The sequence below is a fragment of the Cetorhinus maximus genome, chromosome 7, assembly GCF_964194155.1.
Source record: "Cetorhinus maximus chromosome 7, sCetMax3.hap1.1, whole genome shotgun sequence".
NCBI classification, from domain to species: domain Eukaryota; kingdom Metazoa; phylum Chordata; class Chondrichthyes; order Lamniformes; family Cetorhinidae; genus Cetorhinus; species Cetorhinus maximus.
The window spans coordinates 17,140,687-17,154,961 of NC_135885.1; the positions used below are offsets into that span (position 1 = coordinate 17,140,687).

General features: G+C 40.8%; 1 protein-coding gene across 3 annotated transcripts in view; it reads left to right on the forward strand.

Annotated features, from left to right (window-relative positions):
- Positions 1 to 9,510, forward strand: part of ppp2r3b (protein phosphatase 2, regulatory subunit B'', beta) — a 148,959-nt gene extending 139,449 nt beyond the window's left edge. For all 3 annotated transcript variants that reach the window (XM_078545111.1, XM_078545113.1, XM_078545112.1), the window contains 2 exons: positions 6,488 to 6,545; positions 8,239 to 9,510. In XM_078545111.1, the coding sequence (XP_078401237.1) occupies positions 6,488 to 6,512 (25 nt within the window). In that variant the 3' untranslated portion in view covers positions 6,513 to 6,545; positions 8,239 to 9,510. The remainder of the gene's footprint in view (positions 1 to 6,487; positions 6,546 to 8,238) is intronic.
- Positions 9,511 to 14,275: the final 4,765 nt, after the last annotated feature.

The following is a 14,275-nucleotide window of genomic DNA, read 5'->3' on the forward strand; positions in this document are numbered from 1 at the left end:
AGTGCAATTTAAGTCAGTGAAAGGGGGAGGGAGAATGTAGCCCCATGCTTTCAAAGTCATGAGCGCTCTGCAAATAAATGTTTTTAAATTTTGCACTTAGTTTTGAGGTCAAAATACATAGATTCCCATTGTGTTAATTTGAATATTCCCAATGCAACTATTGAGTACACAACCTCAAATCTAATAATAGTTGGGCCAGAATTTGTTGTCAAAATAATGATGAGCTAACGGTGCTCACTGTTATTTATCCATAAATGGTACAGCAACTTCAGATGAGGAGCAGATGCATGGTTAAATGGAATACCCAAAAGTTTGTCTGAGTTGAGTTGCATCACTCTACTATTAGTTTCACAAAAACAATATCTAGCACTCTGCATCACCTTTGGCATGTATTAAATGATGCAACTTTGTTGTATTTATAAACCTGCCACATATATTTAGGGCTATTAATTAGTAGGATAAATACATTTTAAATGATATGTAAATTATTAATTATTGCCAACCAGCCTCTCTGGCACTGACAATTAACTATCACAAAAATCCTCGGGTTTTGAACTTTTCAGTGAGATTTCAAAAGTGTCAACAGCAAGATTTTAAGTCTTTCTCTCTCTTCCCTTTTCTTTTCCACTCATTCTTAATCCAATATTTCTTTCCCTCTCTTTCCCTTTACCTGATTTGACATTGCACCCACCTTCTATTAATCAATCTCCTCCTCAGTCCTTCCTATATTTATTTCACAACGCTTAAGTCCCACGGACAGGGAGACACCCTGATGGTTACCCTGTACACTCTAGTCCTAGATGCCCTGTCTCCCTCGCTGTGCCATTATCAGTTCTCACTTTCAGCTACTTTGTAATCAAAAATCTTTTGAGGTTGCAGGGCTAAAAGCAGATACAGCTAGATGCCCTATTTACCGCAAATTCTGGCCAGAGATAATGAAGCATGAGGTTTTACTGCCATCTAGTGAATGAAATAAACATATAGTCAAGTAGTTGATCTGTGTGAGCTTAGAACCATAGAATCTTACGGCACAGAAGCCTTAAACAAATTGATTTTTAATGATCATTAGGAGTGTTTGGAGAGACACTGCTCTTTTCACCAGCAAGGCCCTTTCCAACCATTCTACCCATTTAAAATTACTTTTAAATGGTGAGTATACATAGTAAAATTATAATCTAAAGCAGTTGAAGATGGAAATGTTCAAAGGGAAATGCAACATTTTAAACTTGTGCTCCAGATTTATTATAAATCAAATATTTTATTGTCTGGCTTTGATATAGATTTTTATTGGCATTTTGGTTAGGCCTGAACCTAGGACCTGTTAGCACAAGTCCACTCATCCAAATTGAGACCCTGAAGTTTGTTTACTTTGATCATGATTTTTGGATTTGTTTTTACTGGCTTTTTTTGTCTAAATTAGAAATCCTTGTTATCTGCCGTTCTCTCTTTGAAAGCTTGCACACCTTCAGTGATTCAGTTATTGTGGAGTTGTACTTTAATTCCATGGATATATCATGCAATCTCATTGGTTGACACCAATGTCTGTAGGCATGGACCATATTAATATTTGGAGTCCCCGTCTATCCTTTCTTCAAGTGAAAACAAAGGTTCTGCATTAAATTAGCACTGTTGAGTGAGGAGAGCTAGATGGGCCCTAATTGCCTGAATTAAAGAGACAGTTTACCCAATAGCAATAAGAAATTCCTGTTTGGATAAATCTCAGTTTCAACCTACACAGTGTGAAAATTCAATCTACAGTAAATAAATTAACATCCTTTGATATCCAACATATTATCTTTATTTTAAATCCACATTCATTAAAATTTACTGAGCTGCTTGTGAAATCTGAGATTTTTCGCATGAATTTGCACAAAAGATTTGAAGTGGCATTCATTAATGACACTTAGCATGGAGATGAGCTATATAAACCTGCTCAAAACAAAAACAGAATTACCTGGAAAAACTCAGCAGGTCTGGCAGCATCGGAGGAGAAGAAAAGAGTTGACGTTTCGAGTCCTCATGACCCTTCAACAGAACAGGGTCATGAGGACTCGAAACATCAACTCTTCTTCTCCGCCGATGCTGCCAGACCTGCTGAGTTTTTCCAGGTAATTCTGTTTTTGTTTTGGATTTCCAGCATCCGCAGTTTTTTGTTTTTATATAAACCTGCTGTTGTTAGGACATAACTGGGGAGAAAGTAACAACCTTAGTAGTAAAAGGCACATTCTTTTTTTCCTCCAACCTTCATGAAATAGTGATCTCAAATACAGATTGTTGCATATTTCAGATTCATCATATGAACAGTAGCCTTTCAAACCAAGATGATGGGACCTTGGAGGTTAGCTGGTTAAATGAGAACCTAATTGTGTTGGCTCTAACTCTTCAGCTTATCTTTATTGCATGATCTTGTCATCATTTCCTAAGACTTAGCATGCCAGTCTCCCATGCAGAACAGTAAATGCCCATAATTGTGTGTTTTTGTAGCATGCTTCTAACACAGTCTTAAGTAAATTTCTAACATTTCCCCTCATGACTGCCTGCCCTGCCAAAGAATTAGAATTAATGATATTTTCACTTAGTGCAAAAAGCACTAGTTAGCAAGGGTTCATAAATTATAGAGGCAAATTGGAGGACAAGAAAAATTTAATTTGGAATATTCATGGAAGATATTGTAAATCTTTACAATTTAGTCTTTCATCCTGGTCATACCTGGAAGTGTGAATACCAAGGCATCACACTCACACACAAAGTAGAAGACCAGAAAAGATTCTCCAGGCCATATGATTGGACCCAAAAACAGATGTCTATAAAGTATCCGTAAGACATAGAGTTCTAATTAATCCAAAAATAATTATCTGTTAAGGCACCAATCAAATACCAACTAGCTAATGAGAATGAATCAAAAGCAGTAACAAGGAACATGTAACCGTCACCAGGTGCAATCTGCACAAAACTGAGCAGCCAAATTCCTCAATTTTTCTTCAAAGCTACCACTCACAATATATCAAGCACCACAAAACCAACCAGTTGAATTGCTGAGTTTTTCACGCTATTTGTGCCACACAAGTGACAGACAATGACCATCCCCAACAAGAGAGAATCTAACCATCTCCCCTTAATTCAGTGGCATTATCATCGCTGAATCCCCCACTATTAACATCCTGGGGGTTACCATTGACCAGAAACTGAACTGGACAAGCCATATAAATACTGTGGCTACAAGAGCAGGTCAGAGGCTGGGAATTTTGCTGCAGTTAACTCACCTCCTAACTCCCCAAAGCCTGTCCTCTATCTACAAGGCACAAGTTAGGAGTGTGATGGAATACCCTCCACTTGACTGGACGAATGCAGCTCCAACAGCACTCAAGAATTTGACACCATCCAGGACAAAGCAGTCCACTTGAATGGAACCCTATTCACCACCTTCAACATTCACTTCCTCTGCCACTGACACACTGGCAGTAGTGTGTACCATCTACAAGATGCACTGCAGCGACTGACCAGCGCTCTTTTGACAGCACCTTCCAAACCCACAACCTCTAACACCCAGAAGGACAAGGGCAGCAGATGCATCAGAACACCAACTTGCAACCACATGCCATCCTGTCTTGGAACTATATCACCGTTCCTTCACTGTCGCATGATCAAAATCCTGGAGCTCCCTTCCTAACGGCACTTTGGCTGTTCCCACAACATATGGATGCAACATTTCAAGAAGGCGGCTCATTACCACCTTCTCGAGCAATTAGGGATGGGCAACAAGTGTTGGTCTGGCCAGTGCCGCCCGCATCCCATGAACAAATAAATAACAAAAAACTATCTTTGGCTGCCATTTTCAGAGAATTATATCTTGGAGGTTGTAGTCTTCGCTCTGACACTGAAGGTACGATAATCAAAGTGTAATGAGACAATGTGTGTCACAGGACAACTGAGCAGAGAAGTTACAAATGGCCAAGATGTAATTGGCAGAATTTATTTTTTAAATGTCAATGTTATATACTTTAAGATGTTAAATTAAAATACTGAGTTAATAGTGTTTGAGATATGTTTTTGTTCTTTATTGATGAGGGGGTCAAATGTTTGCTGGGGAGACAGGTATATCTTTACAGAATAGCTTGATGCTGACATTGGATATGATTGCCAGTCAGCTATAACTGTGGAGAATACCAAGTGTGGGTTAGTGGAGACATAACTCAACAGTAGGAAAAGCTTACTGTGCAGTTCCACTTCAGGAAGAACTATAAATCCACTATGAGAAGTAAAGGGAAGAAAATATCTTTCATAATCCTGTAAAATCACAAACAAAATGGTTTTGGGAGAAAGAAAGAATAAGGAAAATGTAATTGGCCTTTAGGCAAGTGATCCATTTTGGATCAATCCAAAAAAAACCTTTGGATGTAAATAACTGACATCAGTGTGTTTTTGGAGGGTGTGAACAAACTCTGAAGAGTTTGTCTCTGCAGCAAGTTTTGTAAGGTATTAAGTGCATGATATTATGATTATTTACATGAGTATCGTTAACACTTGAATTGTATCCTAACAAATATTTACCAAGGCACCAGGTGAATTTTTAACCCCTTTACTGTAACTCTTTGTCCAGGAACTATCAGATCTTTACATCCCGGCCTACAACCAGAAGCCTGCACATAAAGATTATTTGTTTAAAAAGAGAACTAAAGACACTAACAGCTTGACTTCTAAAAACTGATTTGTCATTTCAAAACACCTTCTCTCATACCCTTGATTTTCAGAGATACCACTCCATTTAATTGACTAATCTGACTGAAGTATATTTGAAGAATTTACCTCTTTTGGGGTTAATTGCCTCAGTTTCATTAGCATACTGATGATCTCAGGTTACCGGAACTGCAGAATTCAGAGCTGTCAGGTGCCAAATTTACTCCCCTAACATCTCTAGAGCTTCTAACTCTCTATCTGAAGAGCATAAAGCTTAACTCCTACTGAGCTATCTCTGAATCTGTGTCTTGATTCAGAAAGTGCCTTGTTGGATACGAGTATTTTACCTGTTTGTTTCCTTGTAATTTAGTATGGCTACTGGCTGCATTTAAGGCAATTCTCAGCACATTATGTCTACGGTATCTGGTGTGTAATATTTTTAACTCGCATCAGTCATGTCATCTATTGGTTCAGTATGTTAGCATGGTTGCAGCAATGGGCTAAACATTCAGTGCAAGTATTAATATTGTGGCTACAAGAGCAGGTCAGAGGCTGGGAATTCTGCGGCAAGTAACTCGCCTCCTTACTCGCCACTTACTTACAAGCCTGTCTATCATCTACAAGCACAAGTCAGGAGTGTGATGTAATACTCTCCACCTGCCTGGAAGAGTGCAGCTCCAACAATACTCAAGAAGCTTGACGCCATCCAGGACAAAGCAGCCCATTTGATTGGCACCCCATCTACTACCTTCAACAGTCAATCCCTCCACCAATGACACACAGTAGCAGCAGTCACCATCTACAAGATGCCCTGCAGCAACTCACCAGAGCTCCTTCAACAGCATCTTCCAAACCCACGACATCTACCACCTAGAAGGTCAAGGGTCAGATGCATAGGAACATCACCACATGCAAATTCCTCTCCAAGCCACAAACCATCCTGACTTGGAACTATATCGCCGTTCCTTCACTGTGGCTGGATCAAAATCCAGGAACTCCCTTCCTAGCAGTGCCGAGGGTGTACCTACACCACATGAACTGCAGTGGCTGACCACCACCTCCTAGAGGACAATTAAGGATGGGCCACAAATGCTGGCCTGGTCAGCAACACCCACACCCTGTGAAAGAATAACAAAAACATCATCTCCTGCCACCGCACTGGCACAGGAAGTCATTGATGCCATCATTGTGCGTCTGGAATAGGAAGTCGACACCCACCCAACCCATAGGCACATGCACAGTGCTACTGACATCACCATTGTGTGCCTGGTGTACGCTTGCCGCCCACTCACTGCACCCACGTGTTTCCGGACCTCCTCCTTGCCACTTCACTCACCGCCCCAGCAAGGGAGAAGGGCGGTGAGTGAGATGGAGACAGTGAGTGTTCGGGAGCTGGGTGGCCAGTGAGGCAGTGAGCAGGGCAATGAGCAAATCACAATCCAAGGACTTTTAACTAGTGTTTTGGGGTTCAATATTCTGTGAAAACTGTAGTCCTTAACCATGGTGATTAAAGCACATTGCCTTGATGCTGCACTTGTTAAAATATCTTTACATTGCTCAATATTACAGATGATCATGTTCCTTGCTGCAGGTGTCAGTGACGTCACAGGCACTGCGACTGTATAGTCGGTGGATGTGCTTCCTGCAGTTGGGGTGGCAGCAAACTCAAACAACCAATGAGTGATAAAGCCTTAAAAGATCCATTAGTGCCAAGGATATAATTGTAAGATTTCTAAAAGAGGGAATCTTTTCCTTTATGTAAAAAAAAATAGTGGTAATACTGGCTGAAATTATTCCATGTTGACTCTAGGGACTCCGAGCTGTCTGACTACTAAAAGATACAACTTTAAACAAAGAGGAGTTTTAAGGTAAGAAAACTTTTACAATCATTTGAAGTTGTCTTCACATTTCATGTGAACAAGATGTTGCTTTACTTGTTCATTGTGTTTTTTAATCAAAGACACAGTGTTCTACAGTTAAAGAAAAGGACTGAATTAACGATCAGATCATTCTCCTTCCCCTTCAATTTCTTTTGACGTTTGGACATTTAAACAGTGTCGGATTATGGCCCACAGTAAAAGGAGATTTGCATTTATAGAACACCTATCAGGACCTCAGGATGCCCCAAAGCGCTTTACATCCAAGGACAGTATATATTTGAGTGTACATTTTTTTATTTCCAACCATTTACCCAAAGAAAGTGGATTGATCACTCTTGAGGAGCAGTAACTATCTTTCAGATAAAGGTGTGCTGAATATAGTATGCATGTGCCACCAATCCAAAAAATGAACTTGCCTGCATTTTCTTCTTCCTCCATTAACTAGGTGGCTCACCTATGATGTGTCAAGTACATCTTAAAATGAAGAATTGGTACTGCTCTCAAAAAAAATAAGAAAACTGACTCTACTTAGACCTACAATATATACATCTTTCCTAATCGCCAAAGAATTATTGAGTGCTGAACCATAAAAGGGGGAAAATGGGAAAGTTTGTTAAACATTCTTTTAATAGTTTAATTTTAAAAGGTAATGCTAATGGAAGCTCTTGCTTGAAATGAATGCGAGTACAATGCAAGAAATTTCTTTGTGATGCTGCCAGATAACTTGCTTGTAATTGAGTCTGCATTCAGAGTGAGTCCCAGATCACTCATAATTAGTTACTACATTACACCACTAACCTCCTGCCCGTTTTCCCAATCTTTTATTCTTTCATACGCTCCAAAGAGCCATGATTTTCCGGTGTTGATTTTGTGCTTTGCAGCCATCTCTTTTATTGAAGCAGAATTATAAAATTCAGGGTAGGGCATTTCATTTGAACACATTTGGAAATATGACAGTGGTGTCAAGAATTATTTTCACAGTGTGAGGAACTACCTGGGGGAGAATTTTCTCCCAGTCGGTTGGGAGCTGGCATGGGCAGGCAGGGAGCCGATCGCCGCCCACTTTGTATGGGCGGGCCAATTAAGGCCAGCCCAGTGTGACGCGCACCCGCATGTGCGCGAAAGAGTGCAGAAATCTCCCTGAGGCACAGAGCTGCCTCAGGGAGATTAATTTCATAATGTTAATTTTAAATAAAGAAGCTAACAAATCATTTACACATGTCCTCTCATGTGACAGTGTCACATGAGCTGGGGCATGTTTTGCAAATGCTCCAAAAATATTTATTAAAGTTATAAACCCTTCATGAAACCTCATCCCGCCCGTGGATGAAGTTTCATGAAAAATGCGAAGGCTGCCTGGGCTCTTCACCTGCCAGCCAACCTTAAGGTTGGACGGGCAGCTTTCTCAATTGGCTTAATTGTTTGATTAATGGCCTTAACAGACCTGTGACAGTTCGGCAGGCACACAGCCAACTCCGGTGTGCGCCTGCCGAATGAAAGATCAGAATGACGTCGGGACGGATGTCTGACGTCGCCGTGCGTCATTTTACGCGTCAGCGTGCAGAGCCCACCCTCGCACACCAAACAGAATAATCTGCCCCTAATGTCATACTCTGCATGTTTATGGCCCATGATGTACTAAGAGCAAAATTTTACAGCTTTAACTTTTATTTTAATTTAGACCTTATCGAAATGAGGTTGATCCTGAATATCAGCAACTAAGTCGGAAAACTGAATGGATAAGAAGACTCGGAAATGCTCATTGATGTGTATGGTGTCTTTTTTTATATAGATGAATATGATGATGTTTTGCCAGTTTATATTCACAGTTGCCACATGTACTAGTCACACTCTGCAGCTGGTCTGCTTTAGAGAATTTGCAAAAGCAAGCAACAAACTTTTAAAAAAAAAATCAGTATTGAGATACTCCCCCCTCCCCTGGTTGCCCTCAATCAGTTAAAAGTTATTTTAAAAAATTCAACATTGAAAATTCAAGTAATTTTGTTTTTTTCAAGAGTTGGAGAAGTCAAACTCTTCATCTCTTCCAATTATAAGTTTGAAGACTGTTGTCAAGAATGGAAATTTACAATGGCACTTATGTTAGAAATTGGAAGATGGTGGGGGAAAGAACTCCTTGCTTATCTTTCCCCATAAGTGCAGAGTATATTCACTGTGCAGTGGGACATAGGACACTTCTGGAGAAACCGCAAAATCTGGGCAAACTTCCTAAGGTTCAAAGCCAAGTGTATTTTTTTTAAAATAGTGTTGTCTAGCTGCTTTTTGTGCATTAAAGAGGTAATGATAGCTTCTCAGTTCTTTGTTTAAAATTGGTGTTGGCAAACAGTGTATCTATACAGTATTACCATTTCTAAAAACTGTTGCTTGCTAGACATGGTGGACAGACGTGTGGAAGTTGTGGACTATAAGAGCACAGAATTTTCCTGTTTTTTGACTCCCGAGTTACTCTTGTGTACGGTTGTGAAGCAGCTGAAAACTTTGTTCATTGCGCACACGCAGAAATCTGGACCGCTTCAAAAAGCTTGCAACATAATATTTACAGGCACCTCCATCGTCTAACTCATCATATTCATGTTTGGATCGGTTGTCACTACATTCCACAAGTACAAAAATAAATCACTCTATTGATGTATGAACACAGTTTGAACATTTCCATTCTCAGTTGCCCAGTGATGACTCTGCACTGACCTTAACAATTATATGTGCCTTATTTTTGAAGGGTAAGATTTTTACATACATAATATTTGATAAATGAAATTCTGCTGTAGTAAACTTGTTTATATGTTAGAATATGTTGTACATATTTGCTAAGTTTGTGTATAATTTCTTGATTTGTAGAGTCTTGCGGTATATATTTGTGTTGTGGTGCTAAATCATACTTTTCAGTGTTGAGATCATGTTCTTATGCATTTTTGAAATAAAGTATTTAAAATTATTTTTCTCTCAGACTGACTGAATTTGGTATCATCAAAGAATCTGTGTTAATGGAAATCCAGAAAGTGGTGTAATAACACATTGTTTCCCATTAGTAAATAAACAGATGGATGTCGCGACTCACCGGGGATAGTGCGCTGCAATATCAAGCCCCACTGCTCCCCGAGCTACGACAAAAGTGAAAAAGTTTGATCAACCCACCTAATTGTTTAATTCAGGTTAACAGAATACGCACACCAGGTTTGTAAACTTAATAAGTAAATAACTGTTTATTGAACAAAACAAAAAAACAGAATTACCTGGAAAAACTCAGCAGGTCTGGCAGCATCGGCGGAGAAGAAAAGAGTTGATGTTTTGAGTCCTCATGACCCTTCAACAGAACTGAGTAATATTAGGAGAGGGGTGAAATATAAGCTGGTTTAAGATGGGGGGGGTAGTGGGAGAGAAGTTGGGTGGGGGGGGGGGGTTGTGGTTGTAGGGACAAGCAAGCAGTGATAGGAGCAGATAATCAAAAGATGTCACAGACAAAGGAACAAAGAGGTGTTGAAAGTGGTGATATTATCTAAACGAATGTGCTAATTAAGAATGGATGGCAGGACACAAGGTACAGCTCTAGTGGGGGTGGGGTGGACCCCCCCCCCCCAACTTCTCTCTCCCCCCCCCCCCACCTTAAACCAGCTTATATTTCACCCCTCTCCTAATATTACTTGGTTCTGTTGAAGGGTCATGAGGACTCGAAACGTCAACTCTTTTCTTCTCCACCGATGCTGCCAGACCTGCTGAGTTTTTCCAGGTAATTCTGTTTTTTTGGATTTCCAGCATCCGCAGTTTTTTGTTTTTTATATCTGTTTATTGAACAAATTGTCTTTAACCAGTGGCAAAAGAAAGAAATATGAACCACTAATTTCTGACTCTATAACCTAAACTCTACCCCTTCTTAAACTCCTATACACACACATATATATATAAGACTCACAAAAACATGGATTTTAAGGATGGGATAAAACCGTTCAATAGCACCAATTCTGGAGTACAAGATTTGATGGGTTAATTTTGATCAATGTCTTCCAAATTCTTTTCAGTTCTTTGTTGATGACACAAAGTGGTCTTCCAGCACTTTCAGTCTGTAGTTCACTGGTTGAGCACATGCTTGTCAATGTCTCTAACGGTGATTTTCCCCTTTGCCTCTTGACAGGGGTTTCCAGAAAGAGAGAAAGGGTTATAGAGTTACAAGGAGAAAAAGCCAGCTACCTATTATTGTAGAATTACTGGAATCTGACACACACTGGAGACAGAGGTTTTTTTTTCCTTCAGGTTAGGAGCTATTCCGCAGCACTGTTGTCACACAAACCCTGGTCACCTGGTCAGGAGCCAATTAAAGCGTTGTTGCCAGGCAGTTCCTCATTAGACCGGACTCCTCAGCACCACCCTGTCTTTCATGGCACACTCTGTTCCGGGACAGCAACATTGTAGCAACACTGTTCCAGTCAACATGTCCTTCAAACTGCAGCCATTGTAATTTTAATCCACAGTCTAACAGAAACTTTTACATGGGATACTAGGATAGTGCGGTGTGTTGGAATAGTACCTTATTAACTTGTCATTGTGCCTTCTGGTCTATGAATTTATTAATTTATACCTCACCACCCCTCCATTTAGTTTTACTACTGCTTGCGGCTAGTTAATTTAACGAGCACCACTACTGAATATATTAATCTGCTGGTGCCCAGTGCTTCATTAATTTATTAATTGCAATTGTGCAGTGTTTGTCAGCATCCTTTTATTACTTGTGCACCATGATGTGTTTGTTCAGTTTTCCTTTTGAGATCGTATGATTTTAAAAAAAAAAACTTTTAAAATTTTTAATTAAAATTCTGCACCATTTTACAGGCAGCTTCTGTTATCCATTGATTTAGGGTGTTTTGTTGTTGCATTCTTTGGAAAGATCAAAATTAGACATTTTAACACAACACAGCTCATGAAGCCCCATGTGCAATCACATGGGAGCCCCACTAATAACGGTAATACATTAAAATACTTGTGCTTTTTCTGAGCACTCTCCACCTTAATTCCTGTGTAACAATTTTTGGTCAAGATTTCATACGTCAACATTTATGAGTCAATGTTCTGCCACCTCATTGGCTCAGTTCCAGAACTCAGACGGAAGCACTGGTCATGCCACTAAAGATGGAGGAATGTACAAGGCCAGATTCAGGAAATCCCAGTGTGCAGAGTCATGGAGGAGAATGCATAGATAGGGCAGAATGAAGCCACATAAGTTTACAAAGACAAGAACAAAGATACACCAGAACTTAAAATAAATTTGCTTGATATTTTCAACTTACAGAAGATGGAACAAATACAACCGTAGCAGTCATAACATATATTTACAGTGGGCATCCTGCAGTCAACGCAACTAGAATAAGCGAATTAATATCACAGCTTTAAGAACTAAGCTAATGCTTGATTTAAAAGTTAACGTGTTTCTTGAATTTCCTACTGCTATTTGAGCCTTATTAATCACTTGGAAATTGGAATTATTATTCTCTTTCGGGATTTCAACAGACCCCTTATTTCAACAGAATAGCTACGTGGAAAAAATGTTATCGGTCGACTGAAAAAAGAGCTATCACTTATATACAAACTGAACCAATGACACAGCATTACGTTTGAACTGCCCCTACTTCTAACCCATGAGCAAGACCTGCAACGTAAGCTGGGATCTTCCGGCCCTGCTCACCGTCAGCACCTTCCAATCCTGCGGCAAGTCGATGGGCTTTTGGCTCACCCACGGCGGCGGGTTCCGCCATGGTGGGGCCGGAAAATCCTGGCCACAGTATTGAAATAAACTTGGTGCACGTCTGAACTGTAAATCCATGCACAAGCAGTTCAAAAATTATTAAAGGAACAGCCAGTGAATCAAAATCAGATCGCACACGCCATCTTTTTGACCCAGGGACACAGTGTACTCCAGTGTGTAGGTAACAAAAACATGGATGAGGCTGAGCTAAGTCTAGAGTTTAGCATCGTAAAATGTAGAAATAGGCCAGCATGGTCTGGAGAGAATGTGGGATTTAAAGCTCAACTCAAGATTGCACAGGGCGCTACACAGTGTTTGGCCTGGCTCGAAGAGGGTTAAGGAGGGTAATGGAGTGACCTCGGGAGAAGAGTTTATGACGGGCTGACCGTGATAGCTTAGTCTTCCAAATGTTGAGCTGGAGAGGAAGTTATGATTCACCCACAAGCGGTAGACCACAAGGGTTGTAGAGAAACATGCCTATGAAAGTTGACTCAATACCAATGAATAAACTTGCTGAGGCCAGTGTGTAGAAAAAGGATAGATTTGTTTGAAGTGATGGGACAAAAGAGTGAATAGAAACAATATTGTTGAATGCGCTGTAATCACACAGGTAGGAATAGAATCACACAAGGGAAATCCCACTGAGTGAGACAACAGTGTGGCTGACCATGTGGACCCAAAATGTACTATTCAGTTGGTGAGGCCCAAATTCCAATTTTTCAAAGTAGAGTAGAGCAACTCTCAGAAGAAAATGCTTCTCATTGCCTGCAATTGGTGCAATATCCCATATTCAAAATGGTGCTTTACTGGAGTGGAGCTCTTTGATGTCATCCTTCTTGCTTCTCAAAATTTGATATAATTCTGTTGTCTGCCAGCCCTGTGCCACCACAGTAGATATTGTTTTCAAACCATAAACACGTGCAACAGTGTTTTGAAGAAGTGTAAAGATTTAATTAAAATATTTTAAAATCACTGATTTAAGCAAGAAATACAAGCCAGGGAAGTTTAATGTAGAACAAAACTGACAGACAGACCTAACCAACTATGTAATTCAATATGCCTACAGGAAAATTGGAATTAAGGTACATAGACACCCAGTAGCTGCAGTGCAAGCGATTAGTCTGTGCAATTCGGATTCCAGGCAAGTAGGTCTTGTCTATAGTTCTTTGATTCTGCTGGGCTGGAATTTTTTATTGTCCTATTTAGGCAAAAGCCAAGCACTCTAGAAACACATTTCCCTAGAGAAAACAAAAAGCTATAGAATGATCCCTAAGAGTATCAGTTAGGCGAGATCGCTTGCTTGGTTAAAATACCCAGGCAGGACTTTTTTTTAAAAAAGAGAGCAGGGAAGGAGAAATCCATGGCCAGAATTTTACTCTCCATCCCGTCCCCCACCACCTCCCCGGCGGGTTTTTAGGCATGGGGGTGGGATTCCCTCTGGACTCCCGCCCACCCCGACCTCAGTGATTTTAAGCTGGGGTGGGAAAGGCCTTGGATGGGAACCCCACCCTTGCCCCAAATGAGGCCCTTAAGTGGCCAGTTAATGACCACTTAAGGGCCGTTTCCTACTCGGTCTCAATTTTTAGGCTAGCAGGCAGATTGAAGCCCTATGGAGGTAAAGTTAGATCTCAGGCAGGAAGTTGGTGGGGAAATGCCTCCATCAGAAACCCCCTTCTGACTGGGGGTGCCCTCCCCTTAAGGCCTGGTGACCTCTAGACCTCCCTCCCCTCCTGGCTGGCTTATCCCTCGAGATACCAATTGCCCCCACCTAGTGAAACCCCCCCCACCCCCTGCTTCCCGAGGCCTTCCCTACCCTCCCCGACCTTAGACTCCTAACACTTAACCTGGTTCCTGGGACTTCGGCTTAGGCAGCTCCATGCAGTTCCTCTTCCAGCCACTGCAGTGCAGCTGAGTTGATGGGGGTGGGGGGGGGGGGAGAGGCGGAGTGGAAGTACTGCCTACTGCC